Here is a 25,054-nt window from a genome sequence, read left to right on the forward strand (position 1 = left end):
ACGATCTGATGACCTTTAATGGATAGTAGTTTGGTCTTACAAACCTATAATGTTGTGAAGGGTGTGTGGGGGTGTGTTTAAGCTAAGGCAGTGGGAAGAACTCTGGTCTGGGAATCACAGTTTGTCCTTTGGGGTTCCCACTCTGGCATGAAAATATCTGGGGGCGAGTTGAAGTAGTTGAAATCTAAGGAGTATCTCTAGCTTTAGAGTTCTGTAATTCAATTTCATTTCGTTTTGATGATGGATGTCTTGGAAATACTCAATAGCACATACATTTTTCCCATTGTTGATTGTTAGTTAGCAAAGCGGTTTCATAATGAGTATTAGAGTACTTAGTTTTAGTCTGGGATTATGTAAAGAGTATGCACTATAAAATTGGTAGAGAAGACACTTCAAAAGTGACAGGTAACACGTACAACGTCAGAATCTCTTGAAAGGTGAACTGAGCTGTAATTCCCCATCTATTTTATAGGTTTGTTACTTAGAAAAATGTGCTTCAGATATTTTCAGTTTAATTAACATGGATATAACTTATTTTTTAATCAATTGAAATCAAATCTGTTAGAATAACAAAACCAAGAAAATATTCTCATCCCCCCCCCCCCTTTCGTGAAAGCATATTTGAGGGTGTGAAAGACATTGTTTTCTTTCTTGAGATATTTCAGAGTATGAACTGTCTCATGAAACACTGTGGAACAAAACTCGGTTGAGGTAGTAACATGAAGTACTTCCTGAGCCACAGTGTCTGGCACATAGCGTGTGCCTCATCAGTGATGTCTCCTGCTGCCCCTCTTCATGTTATCCCTCAGAGACTGGCATTTCATGTGGACATTCCAGGGGATTACGACTATCGCAGATAGCTTTTATCTCACTAATGCAGAGTATAAAATTCCGAAGTGAAACTGTTTTTGAAGGGGTTGATGACTGTTTGAAGTGTTATCACTAGGGCCCATTGCAGAGTTACACGGGTCTCTGGCTTCCCTATGAGAGCTCTGGTGTCTGTCATTTTTGGGGATTTGTATCCATGTTTGTGGTGCTAAAATGAAAAACTTTTGAAACATGCATTTCACAGATAGCTTCACCATTTTTTTCCAGGATACGACTATGTTAACAGCTTTATTGAGGCATGATTTACACACCATAGACTTCACCTATTTCAAGTGCACAGTTCCATAATTTTTACTAAGTAGAAAGACGTGTGTGACCTCGCCAAAATCCAGTTTCAGAACATTTTTGTCACCCAAAAGATCCCTAGTGCCTGACTGCGTCCACTTCTTGCTTCCATCACTAGTGTGATCTGCTTTCTGGCTCTAAAATTTTGCCTTTCCTGAGCATTTCCTGTAGTAGAATCCTGTAATGTGTCGCCTGTCTTTTGTGACTGGTTTCTTCCATTTAGCATGATTTTGAGGTTCGTTCATGTTGTAGGCTGTTCCTTCCTTTTATTGCTGAACAGCATTCCGTCAGCACACTTTTTTACATTTATTGTTAATATTTCTGTTATGTCGGAATTTTAGAATTGGGGGGTGCCCTTACTGATTACCACTTTATTTAATAGAATTTTCTGTGGTGATGGAAATGTTATGTATCTGCACTGCCCCATATAGTGAGTGACCCCTAGGCACATGTATGTTGAGCACTTGAAATGGGCCGTGTAATAAAACGTAAGAGATCAGAAGGATGTGAAGGTTAATTTTGCCCAGACGTTTCCTTCTCTAACTGCTACTCACGCCTTTAGCCTTCAGGGCAGGACCTCCTCTGTTGGCCAAGGAGCCCAGTTGCCTGGGGTCTTTGGTCCTACAAATATCTTTTTGGGTGTAATGAAGTGGAAAGGGTTGGCAAACTGTTGAGTAGGGCCCCCTCCTCTGTCTTCACACGCTGCTGGAAACACTGAGTGGATGGGATTGGCAAGGCCTGCTTGTTTGTACTCTTCAGTCAAATTAGGAACTTCTTGAAGCAGGTCTGTCTCATTTTATCATTATTATTTTTTACCATACTGTCTTGTATGTCATTTACATAGGGGCAGCTCGTAAGTATTTGTCGTGTAAACAATTGAATTATTTTGTTTCTAATCAGAGCTGCCATTCTGTTTCAACTTAGCACTAAAAAGAGGGGTTTTTCTTTAATGTCCATATAGGTGTGATTTACTTGGTCTTACAGATAAAATCTAGCTCTCCCCCACCACTACCACTATATACCCCTTTTAAATAAAGACTTGTATTGCTAATTTGTGGCAGGACAGAATTCTTTTGTTAAAGCCAGAGGATGTGTTTAGTTCATAAACATCACCATTGTGTTTGATCAAGACTCTACTTTATGCCCAGAATTTAAAAAGGGAAAGGGGAGCCTCTCTATTCTGCAGTCCTCCGCTCCGGCAGCCGCCCATCTGGACAAAGGAACGGACGATGATGCTGGCTTCGGTGCTGGGGAGCGGCCCCCGGGCGGGCCTCTGCTCTGGCCCCTCCTGGGGCCCGCACTCTCGCTCCGGGCCCGCTCCACCTCGGCTGCTGACGTGCACCACAAGGAGATGGGGCAGGGACACACAGGAACACTGCAGAGCCGCCATCTCCTGCAACCTGGCTGCTGAGGAGCTGTCTGTCACCTCACACCATCCATGATGCTCTGTCCTGGCCTCTCAGCCTTCCCCTCTAGAATACAAGCTCTTTGTGGACAGAACCATGTCTTATTGTTGCGTTTCTACCCAGTGCTTAGTATAATGCCTTGTATACTGATGTTTGTTGAATGATCTGTTTGGAATGACAGAGTATAGGATAGGGAGTGAGGAGGAGTCCTGGTTCTTAATGGTTCTCAATAACATACCTAACGTTTTTATCTAAACGTGTTGCGAAGTGTTAATTTGAAGATGTATTTGAAGCGTTAATCTAACATATCCAGTTCCATGATCTTTTTTTTAAAGCAGCTACGTATTCAAAACAAAACTGTCCTGAGAGTCAGAGAGATTAAGTAGTTTGGTCAAGATTACTCATTAAGTGTCAGAGCTTGGAATCAAACCTGTGTCTCAGTTGGAAAACTTCCTTGTAACTACTCTGCTTTGCAGCTTTTCTCAATTGTAGCACTAAATTGTTGATCAGGGCCCAAACGGAGGATACTTCGAATCATCATGGCTCGTTATTAGTCTCAAAATATTTTTCTGGCATTTACATTATGTTTGATTATTGATAACTCAAAGCTTAGCTTCATAAAATGAGGGGTAATGTGCCCTCATGTAATAATATGATGTTTTAAACTTTGCTGTGGTTTCTGAGGAAAGTTTGCCACATAGCGAATCGATCCTTTTCTGTTTCTTTCTATTTTCTCTCTCTTGGCATTCTCGTATAGCTAATATATATGTCTATGTTACGTGAATAGGTGTACATAAAATTAGAATACTGTAAAAAGGAAATAGGCTACCTGAGATGTTAAATGTTAGAAGCATGCTACAAATCAAATATTAGAACCAAATGAAATGTGAATGATAGTTTGATGTATACCTTATGATGACATGAGAACTTGTGAAATTATTAGAGTTTTGTCCTCAAGTATTTTAATCTCAAACTCATTATGTGTGAAGCACTAGCTGGAGTCCAGGGTAATGAAGTAGAATGTAAAACATTTAAGATGTGTCCTGTTCCTATCGTGAAGAAGCTCATAGTCTGGTAAATAGAGGAAAACCCGAGCAAAAAAGAAAATTAACAGTAGCAACATAACATTTTATAATGCAATTTGTGATGCATTTCAAATTAATTACAGCTGCTGTAGGAATTCAGGAATAAGAAGAAAGACATCTGAGTTGATCGATGGTTGATCTGTGGTTTTTAAAGGAATTTGCAATAGGTGAACACAAGTAATAACATATCATTTTACTATTTTCCTATGGGCAGAATTTCTAGATGTCTAGAAGTATTTAATGGCCAGGTTGCCTAGTTCAACTGTTTTTTCCATGGTTATAGCAGAAACATACAAGGGTGTGATTTTTTTTTTCCTTTTGAAATACAATCTGTTTTAACTATGGAAACATCTGTCATTATAAAGAAGCGTGTAAGGTGATATAATCTGCTTTGTCTGTATGGCATACAAGGTTCCTTTTTGGTCTGATTTCTGCTTACCTCACCAGCCTAATCTCTCATTGCTTCTCTCAGGTACTATTAGCCAGCTCCTCCAAAGTTTCCTGTTCTCTTTTGCCTCCTGGGCTTTGGGTATGTTGTGCCTTCTTGGATCACTGCCTCATTACTTGATTGTCTTCTCCTCATCTTTTCAGGCTTAGATTACATATATATACATACACACACATACAAATATGTATATAGTATACATAATGCACATAAATAATATACATAGTAATGTAAATCTGTATATATCTCCTTGGTTTAGGAAGCCTTTCACCTTGCAAAAACTGAATTTGATACCCCTCCTGAATGTTCCTATAGCATTCTGACTTTACCTAATCCCCACCATAATTTCCAATTTGTCACTAGGTAGTAAGCAAGCTTCCTGAGCTCAGAAATCTTAACTGTTTTTCCCCCCACTGCTGTATCCTCAATGCCCTCATGCATTTGCAATAAATATTTGTTGAGTAGAAAAATCTCCTTAGGGTTAGGCCAATCACCTTTCAGGTGTTTCATAAATACCATCTAACAGATATGTTTATTTCATTAAAATAGTTTGTATTGATGGTTCTGAACTGTTTTAACTGAAGATAATATAACCATCTATGTGAACATCTTGGAATACAGTGAAGTAGTTTCTGTACAGTGAACTTCCAGAGCATATTCATCTTAGGGTTTTAGATTTTCCTTCATGTTGTTTTATTGAGTGTGCCTATTGATACTGCTATACCAGCTATTTTTGGTTTATGTGTGAGGGAATGTATTTGTATGTTACATGCTTTTCTATACCTGTATTTTTATTGTGTTTTTGTTTTTAGGTCTATCTCTTGTAAGCCACATTTCTCCAGGTTTTATTTTACTTTTATTCATTTTGATAATTTCTGCTGCTTTTAGTAGGTTGTTTTAATCCGTTTACATTTATTACAATTACTGATATATTTGGACTCATTTCTACAATTTTTGTGTTGTTTTTTTTTTCTTTTCATGTGTCTGCCTTCAATTGGATGAAGTTTTTACTTAATTTTTCCTCTGCTTTTTTAAATGCTGTAGATTATATTTCTGTATATTTTTTTGGTGTACACTATTAGGTATTTTGGGTACATATTTAATTAAATTTTGCCAATAAAGTCTAGAGTTAGCCTTTTTTTTTTTTTTTTTTGGCCTATTTATGTCAAAGTTCTTAGCATGCTTTAACTATCAACGAAACATTCCCTTATCCAGCTTATTGTTTCTTAGAAGTTGAGTTTTACATTTTTTAAACCCTCAGAAATTAGCTTTTAAGTGATTAATAGTTACCATTCTGTCAACCTCTAGTAATTTGCTTTGTGTAGCCCATGGGTCCCCTCTGTGTCTATTTTTCTTCTTGATGAACTGCATTTTCTAATAGCTCATCAATAGGTGGTAAATTTTCTTAGCCTTTATATGTCTAAGGAATCCTTTTCTTTTATTCGTGAATGATGGTTTGGCTGCATATAAAATTCTACAGTTCTTTTTCCCCAGCTTTTTGAAGATACTACTTTTTTGTCTTCTGACCTTTATTACAGCTTCTGAGAAGTGGGCTGTCATTCCATTGAAGTAATCCGTTTTGTTTTTTTTGTCTTTTTTCTCTGATAGCTTTTAAGATTGTTTTTGGGGTACCTGGGTGGCTCTGTTGGTTGAGTGTCTGACTCTTGATTTCGACTCAGGTTATGATCTCATGATTCGTGAGATCAAGCCCTGCGTGGGGCTCTATGCTGGCAGCATGGAGCCTGTTTGGAATTCTCTCTCCCTCTCTCTCTGCCCCTCCCACCCTTTCTCTCTCTTTCTCTCACTCTCAAAATAAACTTAAAAAAAAAAAAAAAAGATTGTTTTTGTGTAGAATTTCATGACAGTGTATCTCATGTGGATTCATGTTTATACAGTCTAATGCTCTTTTTCTGTTTGAATTTTTTTTTTTTAGTGAGGCATAAATTGCATAAAGTATAAGCTCAGTTAATTTTTACATACACATACATACCAGGTTACCGCTGCCTAGTCAAGATTCATAATATTTCTAGCAAGCTACAAGGCTCCCGGTGCCCCCTCCTAGTCCATACACCATAGGCTAAAATTACTCTATATTTGTTCAGAGCTCTTTCATGTTGAGGATACATATTTCCTTTCCGTTGTAGGAAATTCTCAGCAATTATCTTTTCATGTATTGCTTCTATACTCTTCCGTTGGAAAATCCATTAGACGGACATTGGCAGCCTCAATCTGTGTTGTGTCTCTTAAGTACTCTCTTCTATTTTTAATCTTTTTCTCTGCCTGTATTAAGTTCCAAGTAGTTCCTTAATGCCACCTTTAATTCACTAATTCACTTCACTATGTCCAGTCTAGAGTACATCCCATTGATTGTTTCTATTTCAGTGACTATATTTTTCATTTCCAAGATTTCTAATTAGTTCTTTCCTTCCTACGTGATATTACTTTGTTTCATTTCTGTACACTGTTTTTTATCTCTTGTTCTTGTGATGGGCCTTTTACCTTCATTTGTATTTCTGAGCATCCTCAAAATACTTATTTAAAAATCTTTGGCAGGCTGCACTAAATGAGTTGCATCTGAAATATTTTTTTTTCAGTGATTGATTTTGTGGTTTTCTTTCTTAGCATTAAATTTCTTCAAATGTTTTGGAATTGCATTTTGTAATTTACTTTTCAGTGGAAGGCTTTTTGTTTGTGTTTCAATGTCTTCCTGCCCTCCCTTTCCTCACTCCCAATCTAGGGATTTTGCTGTTGATATTGGAGATATTGGTAGGATGCAGTGATGGAGACAGAGGGGGGCTTGGCTCAGATCCTGGTACTAAGGCAGTGTTTTGTACCCCACCTCCTAGACTACTGCAGTTCTTTGTAAAGCCATAGTCCTAGTCAACATGTCTTCATTGCCCACTTAATCAGCTCCCTATTTTGAGTAAAGGCACTGATCCAGCCCTGGCTTTAAGGGGAGATTCCGATTTGCAAATCACTTCAGCAAATCACTTTTAGTTCTCTTTACTCCAAAGAAAACCACTGCATTCTCCCCGCTGATCACCCTCTCCACACAACACACACACCTGCTTCTGGGTCCAGAAACAGCAAGGCAGGTACTGCTCAACATTTTTGAGTTTCCATACTTTCTGTTGCACAGACGTGTTTCTTATTTGACCTCAGTTGTGTGTATGACATTGTCTCATTTTGTTTAATATACTTTATTTATGCTCTGCAGTGCCAACAGGGTTTCTGAACTCACCCTACAATATTAACCCAGAAGCGCTATTAATTGTAAAACTTTTCTCTTCATGGAATGATAGTCAAAATATATTAAAAAGAAAGGAATGGGTCTGGAATTGATTTGTTTGGAGGAGAATATGCATTCGTTGCTATTGTCTCTAAAATGTAAACTTCATTTTTTAACATTTGCTCAGTAATCTTTTGTAATTGTCTTTTATTATAACAGATATAGTTTATGTCCATTATAGAGCTTTTGGAAAATACAGCAAACCATACATTTATACACACGTGCAAACACATACACATATACAATGAGAATTACTTGTAATTCTATAGCCCAGAGGTAGCTACCGAATATTTTGGCATTTATTATTCATGTTTTACTTAAGCACACTCCAGCCCACATACTAATATTCATATTTTTTTAAAAAAAACAAAACAAACCCAGTCTTGTTTTGTAGGTGAAGCTGTGAGTGCTGGAGATGCCTTATGTGAAATAGAGACTGACAAAGCTGTGGTTACCTTAGATGCAAGTGATGATGGCATCTTGGCCAAAATAGTGGTAAGTTTATATTTTGATGTCTTCAACAGGATGAAGATCTCTTAAATGGGAAATTCCTTGAATTAGAGTCACCCTTTATTTTTACCACTGTATTTACAGTGTTGTGTTATCTGTATGTACATAATACATTTTTAATTCAGATGTTTAAAATAGTTGAGTTTTAAGGTCTGGTAATAGCCAGTGATGATCAGACAACATGGAAATATTTCAACCATGACAGTGGTACTCAGTGTTTTGGGTTTCCTCATAGAGAATGAGAAGCATTCTGGCCTGAGAAGAGAGAAGGCTCTTTGAGGTGGAATTTGAAGACAAAGCAATAGGTTAAAGCTCAGCACTAGCAGTTTCCGAGTTTGTAGTCAGTTAAACCAGAAAGAAGAAACGTTTTACTGTATCACACGAAATCAAGAAATCCTTTCTTCATCTGTCCCCAGGACTCCCAGGATTGGAAGTATGTAAAGTGACCATCTGTTCAGCTCCTGTTCTCCAGACAAGAATATCTTAAGTTGTCCAGTGCAGATTCTTGTCTATAGGTTTCATAGCCTCACTCAGTGGCCTGGTCCAACTCTGACTCATCCTTACAGTTTGGACATTTTTGCAATCATTTAAAAATATCCATATAAAAAGATACATATGTGGTATTTTTCACATACTTAAATATAGTTGAGTTGACAGTCTTGTCTATTGATAGTATATTTTCTGTTTCATGAGCTTTTTAATGATATATATATTCTTGTGGGTTTAGCAAAACTGAAGTCATTTCCTTTGAGATCCCAATTTAAATAGATGCAGTAATTTTGAATATTCCTCTCTGGGCAATCTTTGCTTTATCGCTAATTTAAAATATGGAGCTATGCCTTGAATACTGTAATGCTATTACTAGAAGTGGAAGCTATTAGTACAGACGTTCAAAGTGTCTAGCAATAAAAGAAAGGTTAGTTAACAGAAGAAAATGTGGAATATCATGTAGCCATTAAAAATTATTTCTAGAAAAAAAAGTAATTTCTTTACATGTTATACATTAATAAAAATTTTTAAATTTTTTTGAAAAAACGCTTTTAAAATTGTATATGGGCAGGGGCGCCTGAGTGCCTCAGTTGGTTGAGCGTCTGACTTTGGCTCAGGTCATGATCTTGTGGTTCATGAGTTCGAGCCCAGCCATCGGCCTTTCTGCTGTGAGTGCAGAGCCTGCTTCAGATCTTCTGTCTGCCTCTCTCTCTGCCCCTCCCCTGCTCCTGCTCTCTCTCTCAAAAATAAAACATTTTAAAAAATTTAAAAATTGTATATGGACAGTGATTATAATCTTGTAGGACTTAAAAAAAATTTTTTTTTAAATGTTTATTTATTTTTGGGAGAGAGAAGGAGATAGGGATCCGAAATGGGCTCTGCACTGACAGTAGAGAGCCCAGTTGTGGAGCTCAAACCCACAAACCTTGAGATCATGATCTGAGTTGAAGTCAGCCGCTTAACCGACTGAGCCACCCAGGTGCCCCAATCTTATAGGACTTTAAAGAAAAACATGTATAGAAAAGATTAAAGTGTTGTAAAAATGTCAGTTGTTTTTGGGGGGATGGAACTAAGATCCTCCTACCCCATATTTTCTATTTTTCTTTATTGTCTAAATTTTCTATAATAGCTATATTGTTTTTATAATGAAATAGTAGCATTTTTGTGAAAATTAAAATAACATGCTTAAAGCCTACTTAGGGTTACATGATATATTCACTGATGGAGCGTGTTTGTTTCTTCTAGAACATGTAATGATTGATATGTTGTAACAGCTAAGATTGTAGGCTCTGGAGTTAAACTGCTGCCTGATTCATATAGCTAATAAATTCTGCTAGTTATTAGTTATGTAATAGTTGGCAAATTCTTTAACCTCTCTGTGCCTTTTTCCTCGTAATGAGGATAATGACAATACTATCTACATTATGGATAGTAGTAGAGATTGAGATAATACATATATACTCATTACAAGACCTATTGCCCACCAAGTGTCAATATATATTGCTGTCTTCATCATTATTACAATTACTCACCCAGCTCTTGGTGACCATTAGCTCGCATGTCAGTCTGTTTTTTTCCTAATAATTTGTATTCGTTGTTTGCGACTGAATGGTTAATATTCATTTGGGCCTCTGTAGTTTGGTACAGAGATGCCGCACATCTATTAGTAGTCCATTGTTGATGGGTTTTCAGTTCTGAGACACCAGCTCACCTCTGTTTTGGGCATGGATAGAACACCTTCCTTTGTACATTTTATCCAGAGGCTACACTTAGGAATGTTACAGTCTATCTAGATGTAGATCTATGTATAGTTTTCCATTCGTGTTTTCTACTAGAAACCTTTCCCCTTTTTTCTAGTCATTTATATGTTGCTTTTTACATTCTGATTATCAAACTTTCTTTACTTGTCATCTACAATATTAACAGCCACGTTAAAACACATTGTTGAAAATACTTCCTTGGAGGAAATATGAATGGAACACTAAAATTTCTATACCTTCATAATAAGGAAAATATAAGTATTCATACCAAAAGCATCCAACTTCGGCTCAGGTCATGATCTCACAGTCCGTGGGTTCGAGCTCCGTGTTGGGCTCTGTGCTGACAGCTCAGCGCCTGGAGCCTGCTTCAGATTCTGTCTCCCTCTCTCTGCCCCTCCCCCGTTCATGCTCGTGCTCTCTCTCTCTCTCTCTCTCTCTCTCTCTGTCTCTCTCAAAATAATAAATAAACATTAAAAAAATAAAAAAAAATAGTTTCTAACTAATTTATGCAGAGTTTGAAAAAGGAAAAGATTGCTTGAATTACAAATATGTAACAAACCCAGCTACGTTTTATTGTGTATGCTTTTGGCACGCTGTGTTCTTAGACCTAGCTCTGGGTCCTTTGACTATGAAAGTCTTTCAGAATTGATAGCTTTTCCCACTTAGCTGCTTTGTAATGCATTTCACATTGCTAACAGTGTTATAGGTGGGTAGTGCCTATTCATCTGGCCCCTAATGCTCTGAAAAGGTAGGGGGCCTAGTGGGAGTATGTGATTGATAAGGGCTTTAGCAGCACAAATGGCTACTTCCTTGCCAAAGAAAAGATTGTATGTATATTTTAGGGCCTTGTGGCTTTATTATTATTCCACATGCGTTTTGGGTAATAGGAATGGGAGTAAATTCATGTCCTAATGTACACAGTTTTCTGGTGAAAAAAATCAAGGTGATATTACTGGGAATTTTTAGTCTTTCACCCTACTCCACTCTCAGCCCTCCCACCCTCCTGCCAGTTACACCTGTCTTTCACTGTAGAATAATTCTCATATGAGCAAATAATAAAATGATTTTAATAAGAATACATATAAGAGATCTTTACTTTCAGAGTCAAGGAGTTGGATGATTGATCTCATCAAAAGGCAAGTGATGACAAAAAGCTCGAGTTTTTAGTTTGCCCACGTTTTTGAAACAATTAGAAATTATTGTCTGTTTTGCTCTTAATGGAGGTTTGTTTGCAGAGTCTTTGAGAGGTTTTTGTATTCTTCTCCTCCCCCTGCCCAATTTCATTCTCTTCTCATTCGTAATTTTTGCATCTGATTTCCATTTTAGATATAAACTAATAATTATTACATTTTAATTAGAACCAGAAAAAAACTTAGAAGCTCTTAATAATGTTAATAAAGAGCAATTGCTGTCAGTGTAGATAATTTTATGATTCATTTCCAGTTTAGTTCAGTTAATGAGGGAGTTGTTAAAAAGTCTTATTTAATCACTGCTAAATTGCTGTGTGGAAAACCTTAAATTTTTACACACATGCCAGTTCATAAGCTTAGTCTTAAATTTATCTGGCAAATTGGACAGCACGTGTTTTAAGTGATAAATTAGTAAAATAGCATATTAGGATGACATATTTGGAGAATTTATTAAAGATCGTCTGGTTTGGCTTCTTATATGATTTGTTACAAACCAGGATACTTTTGAGGGTGAAAAGGGTGGGGATGTGAAGATTATTTGAACTTCTATAATTTTTTGAAATTTTAATTTATTGACTAGCAAAACATTCACTGATAGATTTTATAATATTGGTAGACCATTACTATTCAAAACAATTTTCAAGAATAGATTTTTTTCTGAAATCCATGGATATTAAAGCAAAATTGTAAAACGTACTTGCTTTAGGGACACCTGGCTGCCTTAGTCGGTGGAGTAGGTGACTCTTGATCTCGGGGTCGTGAGTTGAAGCTCCACGTTGGACACGGCTTACTTGATCATCCGAAAATTAAAAAACAAAGATTCATTATTTTTGGTACTATTTGTGTTCTCCAATCAATTTCTTAGCTGCATCTCACTCTAATACTGTGTCACTGGTGTTTTTTTAAAGACTGTAGTTTTTCAATATAATTTTGTTAGGTCCCTTTCCTCCCTTATTGAGCAAGTTATTTAACCTTTCTGTGCTTCAGTTTCCTCATCTGTACATGAATAATAATAGCACTTACCTTGTAATGTTGTTAGGAGAATTAAATGAGTTGACACAGTGCCAGAACAGTGCCTGGCGATTGAATGCCAAACTGTTACTCAAAGACTTAATGAGTGTTTTTTTTCTCCCTGCTGTGCATTTTTAGCTTGCCATTGATTTGTTGTCAGTGTCAGTATTTCTTATGTGTCTTCCTTTAAAAAAAATTTTTTTTTAACATTTATGCATCTTTGAGACAGAGAAAGACAGAGCTGAGTCGGGGAGGAGCAGAGAGAGAGGGAGACACAGAATCCTAAGCAGGCTCCAGGCTCCAGGCTCCGAGCTGTCGGCACAGAGCCCGATGCGGGGCTCGAACTCACTGACTGCGAGATCATGACCTGAGCCGAAGTAGGACGCTTAACTGACTGAGCCACCCAGGCGCCTCTATGTGCCTTCCTTTTAGACCAAAGTTCATTGGGCACATGAGTTATAGTGTGTATATTAAAGAATACAGTTTAAAGCTGTATAATGGTTTGAACCATGATAGAAAATTGTTACTAAGTTTTCAAACCAAGTCAGCAATGCGACTCGGCTCAACTCTACTGACCGCAGTGCATGCTCCTTCTGTGCTCAGCAGCTCTCACACTGTCCTATTTTACAGAAGAAAATATTTAAATAATTGCTTAACTTATTATTTTTTAACATCACAATCAAAATACAGTTTTTCCCAGCACCTTGAGTGGAGTGAACCGCCTCAAATAATTTCTCTGTTGGGAAATTCTGCTGACTTCAGCATCTCCTATTAGCGGATACACTGAGGAAGCTCCGGTGGGCAGTATGGAGCACATTTGCCCGTGATTCATTTCAGCCTATGGGAATGTCTCTTGTAAAGAAAGAGGCCCCATCCCTGGGGTCTGTGTCTGGGGATGGAGTTCAGCAGCCTGTGTGTGGTCCTGTGGAGAAATAGGTTTGCCCCAGGCCTTCCTGCCTATTTTCGCTTTCGTTGCTGTCCTGCCGTCCGCTGTCTGCTCCCCAGTCCTGCCAGCCTCCTGCTGGCCCTTCAAGCGCAACTTTCCAACCCTTACCAATGGGGCACTCCTCTCCTGTCCACTCTTGATCCATGTTGAGTGTATTTTTTGTTCTAAAATAAAAATTTTATTTGAAATAACATTAATTTATCCTTTTGACATAATAGTAAAAAAAAAAAAAAAAAATGAGTAGTCCGCAGAACTAAAACTTTTCAGTACGTGACAGACAGCTAAACAAATTGTTCTTGGGTTGTTTTGTGTTTTTTTCACAGGTTGCACTTCATGAAATGTCCTTACCTTATGTACCTGTGTCTTATATATGTATTTAGCTTCATCAAAGTGTTATTTCTGTTCTTCTCCATCAGTAATTAGTAAACTTTGAAAGCTTCCTAACTTCCAGAACTTATGCCTTATTTATTTTTAGACTAGTGCATATACTGATAATCATCAAAATTAATGTTAATCAGAAATGTCATACCCATTTTAGGAGTTAAGCTCTTATAATTACTCTATTAGTGAACATCCTACAGCCTCACATTCTATTATTCACTACATTACATCGGTAATGAACTTTATTTAATGTAATTGAAAGAGAATAATACAAATTTTAAAGGAATGACATTTTCTTCCAGTACTGAACTTAAAAACATTGACATCTGAAGGTTCTCTAGGGACTTATCTTACTAACTAAATAAAAAGCAACTCTTCCTTTATAAATGAATGCTGCTGAAATGTTTAAAATACATTGTTTTTTTTTTAACTTCAATCTTATTTATTCTTTTAATTAACATTATCTACGAAAAATTGTTTGATTAGCTGAGTCACCAGTGTGTTTCTGTTGTACTTGTAAAAATTCATGGGGTTTTGGGGGCGCCTGGGTGGCGCAGTCGGTTAAGCGTCCGACTTCAGCCAGGTCACGATCTCGCGGTCCGTGAGTTCGAGCCCCGTGTCGGGCTCTGGGCTGATGGCTCAGAGCCTGGAGCCTGTTTCCGATTCTGTGTCTCCCTCTCTCTCTGCCCCTCCCCCGTTCATGCTCTGTCTCTCTCTGTCCCAAAAATAAATAAACGTTGAAAAAAAAAAAATTAAAAAAAAAAAAAAATTCATGGGGTTTTATTTTATTTCTCAGGTTTTGTAAATAGATACATAGGGAAAAAATTAAATATAGGGAAAGACAGAAACCAACATTAGCCAGAGTAGTTAACCAATTCTGTTTATACGATGGGATATTCTTTTCTCCAGAGACTGTTCACTGAATATATTTTATGTTAACATTAGTCAGTAGGACTCACTTAGGAGAGTTAATTCCTTGTGAGCTCCTGGAATTCCTAAGCCATTGTGTAGAAACTGTCTGGGAAAGACAAGTAGTTGAAGGATAAAACCATAGTCTTCTGTTTGGATTTGTACGATTGACATCAAAAGGAAGATGGTATGGTCACTCTTCCAAATTTGAAAGCTGTCAGAGAAGAGATTCTGGATTTTTTTTTTCAGGCTGTCGCATGAATAACTGGGAGAGGGAGAATGGTGAAGGAAGGCATACGTGGGGGAAGGCAGGAAAGGACGGTGGTGGGTGGAAGGAGGAGGCAGGCTGACTTGGGAGCAGATTTTAGCTCAAATTAAGATCTTTCTAATCAGTACAGAATTATGTAAACTACTTGGTGAGGTCATGAGCTTTTCCATCTCTGCAGTTATTTTCTTTTTGAAATATAGGTTGAAGAAGGATCTAAAAATATACGGCTAGGTGCACTAATTGGTTTGCTAGTTGAAGAAGGAGAAGATTGGAAACATGTTGAAATCCCCAAAGATGTAGGTCCTCCATCACCAGCTTCAAAACCATCAGTGCCTTGCCCCTCGCCAGAACCACAGATTTCTACTCCTGTCAAAAAGGAACATATACCGGGAAAACTACAGTGAGTATGTTTATTTGGATGCTGATGTAAAAAAAACAAAACAAAACCAAAAGTGACGGCAACTCCTAGGGTATCTTAATCGTTATGAAACATCTTTGTACCTTATATATGAAGTGGCTGATCTTCCTTTTTTTCTCTTAGGTAACTGACGCCTAGGAATGATTATTTTGTGTCATTGTTCATTCAACAAACAAATAGTTCTTGAATACCTGCCCTGTTCCAGGTAGTAGGAAAGCTCTGCTCACCTGGTGGAGAACAAAGCAGTCTGTGTTGTCCATGTTGAACTTGAATTAGGTGTTAGCCTTCTGGGATGGAATTTAATATACCAAATTTCAGATCGTGTTTTCATCCATGGAATTCTAGTTACCATAATGTGAATTCCAGTTTTAAATGTATAACTGATGTAAAATGGAATTAGCAGGAGTGCCTGGGTGGCTCAGTCAGTTAAGCCTCCGACTTCGGCTCAGGTCATGATCTCACAGTTCCTGAGTTCAAGCCCCATGTCGGGGTCTGTGCTGACAGCCCAGGGCCTGGAGTCTGCTTCAGATTCTGTATCTCCCTCTCTCTCTGCCCCTCCCCCACTCATTCATTTTTTCTCTCTCTCTCTCTCTTTCTCTCTTTGTCTCTCCCTCTCTCTGTGTCTCTCAAAAAATAAACATTAAAAAAATTTTTTAAGTAAAATGGAATTAGCATCTTAACATGCATTTCTTTGCAACTATTCTGCATGTGAGTGTCTGACACAGATTAGAGCTCAATTTTATCCCTGTATAACACACTTAGTAAACACCATTTCATTTCAGCTTTGCATAGCTTAAATGGATGGACTCAGAAAATTCTAACAAGTTCATTTGTTTATTTTAACATTCTCCATAATTATACAAAATTACTTTATAAGAAAAAGCTCTTCATCGAGAAGGGTCCTCTTATGAACCACTTTCAAACTTAAATAAAAGTGCAGAATTTTTCCTTTTTAAAAATTTTTTCCTTCAGCTTACCAATGTCAGCTTTTGTCAGAAAAAAATCCACAGTGATTTTGAAGTGCTGAGTTGTAAATTCCCATCACCGTTTACACAGCCCTTCTGACTGCATTGCTTTAACTTCCCTTCATTTACCATGAAAATCAGAGGCAGGCTCCTGGCTGTGTTCACTGCTCTTCTCCTGTTGCAGAGACCACAGTGTGTACTCCGTCATTCTGTGACGATCCATCCCTAGAGACTTAATGAGTCTGAGACCCGGGGGTGTAGGTTATAAAGCAGCGGACCTGTGAACCGCACAGCGTTGGCCCACACGGTGATTTTCTCAAATCAAAGTTTTGAATTGGTTATAGTTAATCTTCCCAAAAATCTAAAATTTCAGTTTCTTCTGAAAAATCTAAAGATTTGGTAGCACTGAGTCCATAGCGCCTAGAGCTGTTTCCCCAAAATGGAGCAAGTACCACGTTCCTTCCTCTCCATTTTTTAGTTACATACTTCTGGACCCAGCCCCTTTTATTCAGTTTTCAATTTTCACATCTTTATCAAACTGTATAGTTATTTGTATCTGCTGCTTTGCCTAAAGGTCATAATCGAAGAGTGGACACTCAGTAGTTGTGTGGCCTTTTGGTATGTCTCAGTTTCCATGTCTAATAATCAACCTAAGTGTTTTGCCTCTTAACTCTTTGGAGTAAATCTAAAATAATGCTTTCATGTAAATACTAATGTCTTTTAAAAATATATAAAGGATACAATTCAACAACAACAGAACAAACATTTCAATTAAAATAGGCAAAGTAGGGGTGCCTGGGTGGCTCAGTTGGTTAAGCATCCGACTTCGGCTCAGGTCATGATCTCCCTGTTTGCAGGTTCGGGCCCCGCGTCGGGCTCTGTGCTGACAGCTCAGAGCCTGGAGCCTGCTTCGGATTCTGGGTCTCCCTCTCTCTGCCTCTCCCCCACCGGTGCTCTGTGTCTCTGTCTCTCAAAAATAAATAAACGTTAGAAAATTTTTTAAAAAAATAGGCCAAGTACTCAAATATATATTTTGTCCAAAGAAGATGTATGAATGGCCAATAAACATGTGAAAAGATGCTCAGTGTCCCTAATCATTAGGGAATTGCCAGTCAATGCCACAGCGAGCTACCATTTCACATTCATTGGATTGGCTATTGTTAAAAAAAAATAATGATAATAATGTGTCGACAGAGAAATTACAACAGTTGTGCACTGTTGGTAGGAATGTAAAATGGTGCAATCACTGGAAAACAGCATGGCAGTTCCTAAAAAATTAAAAATAGAATTACCATATGATCCTTTTCTCGGCATATACTCAAGCAATTCCTTTTCTCGGTATATACTCAAAAAAGTTGAAAGCAGGAACTCAGAGATATTTGTATAACCATGTATAGCAGTGTTACTCACAGTAGCCAAAAGATGGGAACAACTCATGTGTCCAAAAGGTGCCGTATACATACAATGAAATGTTATTCAGCTTTGCAAAGGATGGAAACACTGACACATATACCATGACATGGATGAACCTTGAAGACATTATGCTAAGTAAAATAAGCCAACCACAAAAAGACAGATGTAATATGATTCCACTTACGTGAATTACCCAGAGTAGTCAAATTGGTAAAGAGAGTAGAAAGCTGTCTGCTGGGAGCTAGGGGAGTGGGGAGTTAGTGTTTAATGGGGACAGAGTTTCAGTTTGGGAGAATGAAAGTTCTGGAGATGGCTGGTGTAATTGTACTTTATGCCACTCAATTGTACACCTAAAAATGTTTTAAATTGTAAATTTTGTGTATTTTTACCACACAGAAAAAATGAAGGAATGATTTATCTAGTTCCATATTGATGTGTTTGATTAGGAACCATTTGAAAAATTATTACTCGAAATAGAAGCTCTCCTCTTTTGAATATTTACTTTTTTTTTTTTTTTTTTTTGAGAGAGAGAGTGAGAGCAGGGGAGGTGGGCAGAGGGGGAGAGACAGAGAGACAGACAGAGAGAGAGAATGAGAATCTTAAGCAGGCTCAGCGCGGAGCCCAACGCAGGGCTCAATCCTTGACAATCCTCATGACACAGGGTCCTGACTCTGGAATCATGACCTGAGCTGAAATTAAGAGTTGGACACTCAACCGATTGAGCCACCCAGGCACCCTGAATATTTACTCTTATTGAAAGAGTATTTTGAAATAGTAACTAAGTAACTTTGTATGAAATGTTTTGGTAGTAAAGTAAACCAGATTCGTACAGATTATTTTACCGTGACTATCTCTGGGAATCATTTTAATTTCATTGTAAGTTTTTATTTTTCTAAGTTTCAGCAAAATTGTTGACGTTTACGTACATTTGATTCAAACTTAAGTGTTTATTGGTTTCCTTAATCTCTTCATGTTTTCTTCTTAGGTTCCGTTTAAGTCCAGCTGCCCGTAATATTCTGGAAAAACACTCCCTGGATGCTAGCCAGGGCACAGCCACTGGCCCTCGGGGGATATTCACTAAAGAGTATGTTTGTGCTTTTTTTTTTTTTAATTAAAAAAAAATTTTTTAAGTTTATTTATTTATTTAGAGAGAGACAGAGAGGGCGGGCAAGCAGGGGAGGGACAGAAAGAGAGTCCCAAGCAGGCTCTGCACTGTCAGTGCAAAGCCCGACACGGGGCTCAAACTCCCAAAACTGTGAGATCATGACCTGAGCTGAAATCAAGAGTCAGACGTTTAACCAACCAAGCCACCCAGGTGCCCCTGTTTGTGCTTTTTGTAACAACCAATTCCATTATTTATCATGATCATCCTTTTCTGAAAGTATTTTAAGAAGAGCTTATTCAGTGTTAAGATTTAAAAGGATGTATACTGTTCTTTTGTATTTTTAATTGCTTTGGCAGTGTAAAATTATATTCTGTGCAAGGGTTGTTTCTGAATAATTACAGCATTAGTGAAGAACAGTTCTAATTTGGTAACAAAGCCAGATCCTTAGAAATGGTGATAAATGCAGAAAATTAGAGTGCAGAGTGGTGAACCTTTGTATTGTTTTATGTTTACTTGAAATAAGTTAGCGATCACATTTAAATTTTTAAAACCTAGATCATATACTTTTAAAAATACTTTCATTCTTTTCTGTTTGGAATTTAGTCAATGATATGACCAAAGAGATTTCCATATGCAGTTGGCCCTCTTAGGTCTTCTGTTGCACTGATCTCACTGTCCATGAGTTAGTACCTCACTTGCTTAGTACCACACTCTTAATTATAAATATTCTCAAGTAAGATTTAAAATTTGATAGAGTTATCCTTGCTCTTCTTTTTCAATAGACCAGCTTTCTTGGTTTATTCTTATTATTCTTCCAAATGAATTTTAAACCATTCATTTGCCCTGCTGACGAGACTCCGCAGGGGGATGATGGTGTTTTTATTGGGATTGTATCGCATTGTAAGTTACGTTGGGGAAGAATTGATATCTTGATGATCCTGAGTCTTCCTGTTCAAGAACACTGATATGTTTTACCATTTGTTTAAATTTTGTTTCTTTCAGGAGTGTATGAGAACAGATAGCGCCTGCTCTATTCAAACTTGGTCTATTGGGAAGACAAAGGTTAATCCTTTAGGCATATGAACTAATGTAAAATTGCAGTAGTGATGTATGTTATATTTCTATGGCAGTAATATTAAATTCCTCAAATTGAGTTAATGTCTTAAAACAATATGCTTATTCCCTGTTCATATAATATTGATAAAAAGTGATCGGTGATACTGGCTTAAAAGTTTTTAAGTTGCAATGGGGCAAGGGTTACGAAACTATTAAGTGGCAGTGCTGGACCAAGGGACCTTTCTTTTTTTTTTTTTTTTTTTTTTCCCATTGGTTATTTTAGTCTTCATTAAAACATTAGTTTATGTTTGTGTATTATTTTTATGCAGAGCGGTACCTCCTTAATTCTTAGATAGTCTCATTTATCTGTATTATAGCCTTATTGATTTGCTCATCAAACATGTGTCTGTGGTTCTCTTAAACACATCCTATGAAGTTCTGCCATACTTCATGAGCAGGAAATCAGCTGTCCTGACTCCTGACTGAAAAAGAGCATCCTAGGCTGTGAATTTTTAGTTAAAGGACCTAAAAACGTAGCCATAAAAAATTAAAATTAAGTATCTCGATAGCCAGTTAAGCCTAGTTTTTCTCCCACATTAATCCCTATTTCGTATCTACTATTCATACCTTAATTTTATTAATCTACCAGTCTATGCTTCAGTAAACTCCCTGTAAAAATGGGATAAAGCATCTTTCTTCATAACCAGGGATACTCACCTATATTTCTGAGGGATGGGACAAAGAGTCTATATTTAATTCATTAATCATCGAGTAAGATTTGGTGAAATGTAAAATAATCATAGCTGTACCTTAGAAGGATTAATTTTGCAAATTTGCATAAGATAAATTGGAGTAGGAAAATACTTGAGGTAAGGAGATAAATTAATAGGCTTATAAAGTAATTCAGGTAAAAGATAAAAAATGCTTGAATGTGTGTGGAAGAAGTAAAAGAGAGATTTCTGACGCAGACAGTGTTCTACGGACAGAATCCAGAAGCCTTCGTAAAGGACTGAATGTGGAGCATAGACCAGGATGGCAACCAGTCAAGGACTGAAGTTGGGATTCTGATCCGGGTCATGAAATTTTGGCTCCATAAATACAATAAGGGCTTTGGGAAAGTATTCGTCTCAGTGGCGTGAGTGATGGGGTAGCTCTGAAGCTTATTATCAGTGCTGATGAGCTGCGCAGGCATCAGGATCAGCGAGGTGAATGTTGTTTGCAGGAAACACTTTGGAACTAGAGAGGGAGGTTTGGTAGGTAGTAGAGCAGTAGTTATAATTGAGATAATCAGGAGGTAAACTTTTAGAAGGCTGAAATTCCTGTTTTGGAGGATATCTAGGAACTAGATAAAAAGTTAAGAATGTGTGATCTGAGAAAAGTCTTTGAAGTTGGTTATCAGGTGACATTTTAGAAGGCAGTTCAGGAATGAAATAGTGCTTTCTTCATTTCTCCCTTCTCTTTCCATGTGTGCTTAATACATATGTGATGAACAAATACCTTTTTTTTATTTTTATTTTTTTTTTAACGTTTATTTATTTTTGAGACAGAGAGAGACAGAGCATGAACGGGGGAGGGTCAGAGAGAGGGAGACACAGAATCTGAAACAGGCTCCAGGCTCTGAGCTGTCAGCACAGAGCCCGACGCGGGGCTCGAACTCACGAACTGTGAGATCATGACCTGAGCCAAAGTCGGACGCTTAACTGACCAAGACACCCAGGTGCCCCCAAATACCTTTTTTTTTAAACCTCAGTTGAAGTTATAACAGTAATGTAACATTTATTAAAGAGAACAAAATAGTATTGTCTTGCTGTATGCCCAAAGGCAGCACTATTAAAATAGAGTTACATGTTTAATATTTTTGCCATCTTCCTCCTCCTCATATCCAGTTCTCTTTCCTGTCCTTATTCTTTAACTCTGCATCATAAGGGAGTCAACCTTTGGTCTTCAAAATTTGACACATTACAAAAGATTTCGTGGGAAAAACAGATCCTTGAAAGCATGCATTATTCAGGATTTTTGCTTTGTATGCTACTAAAGATGCCTGTGTTTTGAGTTTAACATTAAGGTGGACTTTGGGAGAAACTTTGACTTGCTGTCATCTACAAAAATGTCATATTCTGGGGCGCCTGGGTGGCGCAGTCGGTTAAGCGTCCGACTTCAGCCAGGTCACGATCTCGCGGTCCGTGAGTTCGAGCCCCGCGTCGGGCTCTGGGCTGATGGCTCAGAGCCTGGAGCCTGTTTCCGATTCTGTGTCTCCCTCTCTCTCTGCCCCTCCCCCGTTCATGCTCTGTCTCTCTCTGTCCCAAAAATAAATAAACGTTGAAAAAAAAAAATTAAAAAAAAAAAATGTCATATTCTGATAAGATTGAAAAACTGCAGGCTTTGACATAAGCTTCCCCCCAAATCCCTTAGCACACATTCTTGGAATTTGGAGGGACATCCTTCCTTTTTCCACTGTTAACTAAAAATGCAAGTAGAATAGAAAAATCAGTTCCAACTGCTGAAGAAGTGCGTCTGATGCATTGTATTTATGAAGTAGATCCTAAGTGTTAGGGTTGCTATTTTAATGTTGCTCAAACATATCGCTCAGAATATATGTTGCGCAAAAGCATATGGACTTTGTTTTGCCTGTGTATGTAGTATTTTAGGAAAACGAGCGCTGGGGCCACCTTGAGAGAGAATATATTAAGTTCTTTGCCTGTAACCTAACATCTTTGGTATATCTGTGTCTTAAATCATAGTTGTAGTTAATGTTTGTATTCGTATCACAGCATCAAAAATCTGACCAGTGTGACAGGCAAGTGTCTAGCATTCTTGTAGTAGTATTTCTTTTGAAAACTAAGTCATTGCCCACCCAAATGAATTACTCTCTAAGGGATCCTGGTAGAGAAGATTCTACCCTGAGTGAACCACCAAGGTGCCTTCTGCCGTTCTGCAGAAGTGTGTGGTGTATTTGTTTCTCTCCTAATTTTTAGACCTTTTAATGCCTACCTAATTCTTCAGTCTAGTCTGATTAATTATTTCATGGACAGAATCATTAAAATCATTCTCTGCATTATAGAAACTAAATTGTTGGCTATTATTAAACAATAGTTAACATTTATACTTTACGAGGTATGTAAGTGTGAAATTAGCAATAAAAGCTGACTGTGAAGCAGTGGCCAGAATTGATTTTCTGTTTTCTTGTTTATGATTAATGACTTCTTTTATTCTTTACTAAGAGCTGTTCTACCCAAGAATCTTAATTACTACAAGAATGAAACTAAACTATTTTTTTTCTTGATAAAATAGTAATACCTATGCTGATAGTGTCAGTTTAGGGGCATCTGGTGGCTCAGTCGGTTGAGCGCCCGACTGCGGCTCAGGTCGTGATCTCACGGCTCGTGGGTTTGAGCCCCACGTCTGGCTCTGTGCTGACAGTTCAACCTGGAGCCTGCTTTGGATTCTGTGTCTCCCTCTCTCTCTGCCCCTCCCCCGCTCGCTCTCGCACGTGCTCTCTCTCAAAAATAAATAAAGATTAAAAAAATAAAAAAAAAAATAAAGATGTGTCAGTTTAGTGTGACCAGTCTTAAATCAGTGTATTCAGGCATTTTAGATTCTTTCGTCTCTTTACCTCTTATTTTTATCTGCTTATTTTTAACTGATAACTGAGAGTAAACTAGTGATCCCCATATAAAGAAAATAAAATGTATTTTAGATATGCCACTCTGATACTAAACTGTAATTTGATTTAAAACCCAGATTAGTAATAGGTTTTGTGAGAGAGATGTATTTTATATAATGGGAAGAGACTAGTAACGTTCACCTGTGATTTGTAAGAACCTTTAAAAGCTAAGTATCTTCTATTGAAGGCATTTTTCTGAATCAACAGAGAGGCCTTATATATCCATGCTCATATTTTTATTTATCTGGCTAGGGTTTTGGCTCATGGCATAAATCCCCAGAAATGATGCTGCCAGTCATTTACTTCATATGTAAATGTTATCATAATTAACTGGAAACTGGTGCTTTTGGTTCTAAATCTAAATTAAAAATTAATTTCCAAACAGAAGTAAGCTTGTTCTTCAAGGCCTTAACGGTACACAAGGTCATTCCCTAGGCCGCGTATCTCCTCCTCTCCCCGGTCCTTTCTGTTCCCGTCACTGTGTTGTTGCCCATGCCCTGAAAACCAGCACTGCCTACGTTTAGCTTTGGATTACATAGATTGCATTTTTTCATTCAGTCCCAGACTTGCTGTTAATCCTAGATGTGCTGAATTCTATTCTGATCTGTTCATGTGAGAAAAAATTATTCTGACTGTGCCGTGGTTTATATTTGCATACTATGTGCATAGAGGTGTTAGAAAAGTTGCAGAACGTGCACAGGCTTTGAAGTTGGCCATACCTGGGTTTGATGCCAGCCCTGGCGGCTGCTTGCTGCCCACCTCTCCAGCTTCATCTTTTAACCCCCTCCCCTTGTTCACTGCTCTCTTCGTGCCCACCTGCCTTCTGTTCTTAAGAGAGGCCTTTTCCCTGGCTGCTCTCCCTGCCTGGAAACATGCTTCTCCGGGCTCTTCTCGAGGCTTGCTCCTTCATCTTTCCACGTGAATACCACCTCCTCAGGCATTCCCTGACCATCTGCCCTATTTTATTTATTTTTTTTAAGTTTATGTATTTTGAGAGAGAGAGAGAGAGCGCAAGCAGTGGTGGGGAGGGTGCAGAGAGGGATGGAGAGAGAGAATCCACACTGACAGCATGGAGCCCGATGCAGGGCTTGGTCTCATGAACTGTGAGATCCTGACCTGAGCCGAAATCAAGAGTCAGACGCTTACCCTACTGAGCCACCCAGGCGCCCCCCATCCTCACCCGTCACTCATCCTGTTATTCTGCTTTATTTTTTTCATAGTACATCACTATCTGTCATTTGTTTGCCTGATTAACATAACAGAGAATAAAGCTGTTTGATGGAGTGTCTTGTTTAACACTGTATCCTTGACACGTGGAACAGAGTAGGTGATTGAGAAATACTGACTTAGACTTGGAATTTAACCTCCCTGAGCCTACTTACTCATCTTTGAATTGGGAATAATAATACCTCCCTCACAGGCCTGGTATGAAATTATGTAATTAGCATAAACACAATACATACATAAGAGGCTAATTTTTCCACTTTTACTCCCACTTAAAAAAAATTTTTTTAATGTTTATTTTTGAGAGAGAGAGAGAGAGAGAGAGAGACAGAGCACAAGCAGGGGAG

The 25,054-nt window shown here is 37.9% G+C and overlaps 1 protein-coding gene across 4 annotated transcripts in view; it reads left to right on the plus strand.

Annotated features, from left to right (window-relative positions):
- PDHX (pyruvate dehydrogenase complex component X) overlaps positions 1-25,054 on the plus strand; it is a 73,992-nt gene that overhangs the window by 21,461 nt on the left and 27,477 nt on the right. For 2 of the 4 annotated variants that reach the window (XM_045484932.1, XM_045484934.1), the window contains exons 3-6: positions 4,137-4,193; positions 7,793-7,893; positions 15,063-15,262; positions 18,644-18,742. In XM_045484932.1, the coding sequence (XP_045340888.1) occupies positions 4,137-4,193; positions 7,793-7,893; positions 15,063-15,262; positions 18,644-18,742 (457 nt within the window). The remainder of the gene's footprint in view (positions 1-4,136; positions 4,194-7,792; positions 7,894-15,062; positions 15,263-18,643; positions 18,743-25,054) is intronic. The other 2 variants (XM_045484935.1, XM_045484933.1) reach the window with 1 other exon arrangement.

The sequence above is a fragment of the Leopardus geoffroyi genome, chromosome D1 (assembly GCF_018350155.1).
Source record: "Leopardus geoffroyi isolate Oge1 chromosome D1, O.geoffroyi_Oge1_pat1.0, whole genome shotgun sequence".
NCBI classification, from domain to species: domain Eukaryota; kingdom Metazoa; phylum Chordata; class Mammalia; order Carnivora; family Felidae; genus Leopardus; species Leopardus geoffroyi.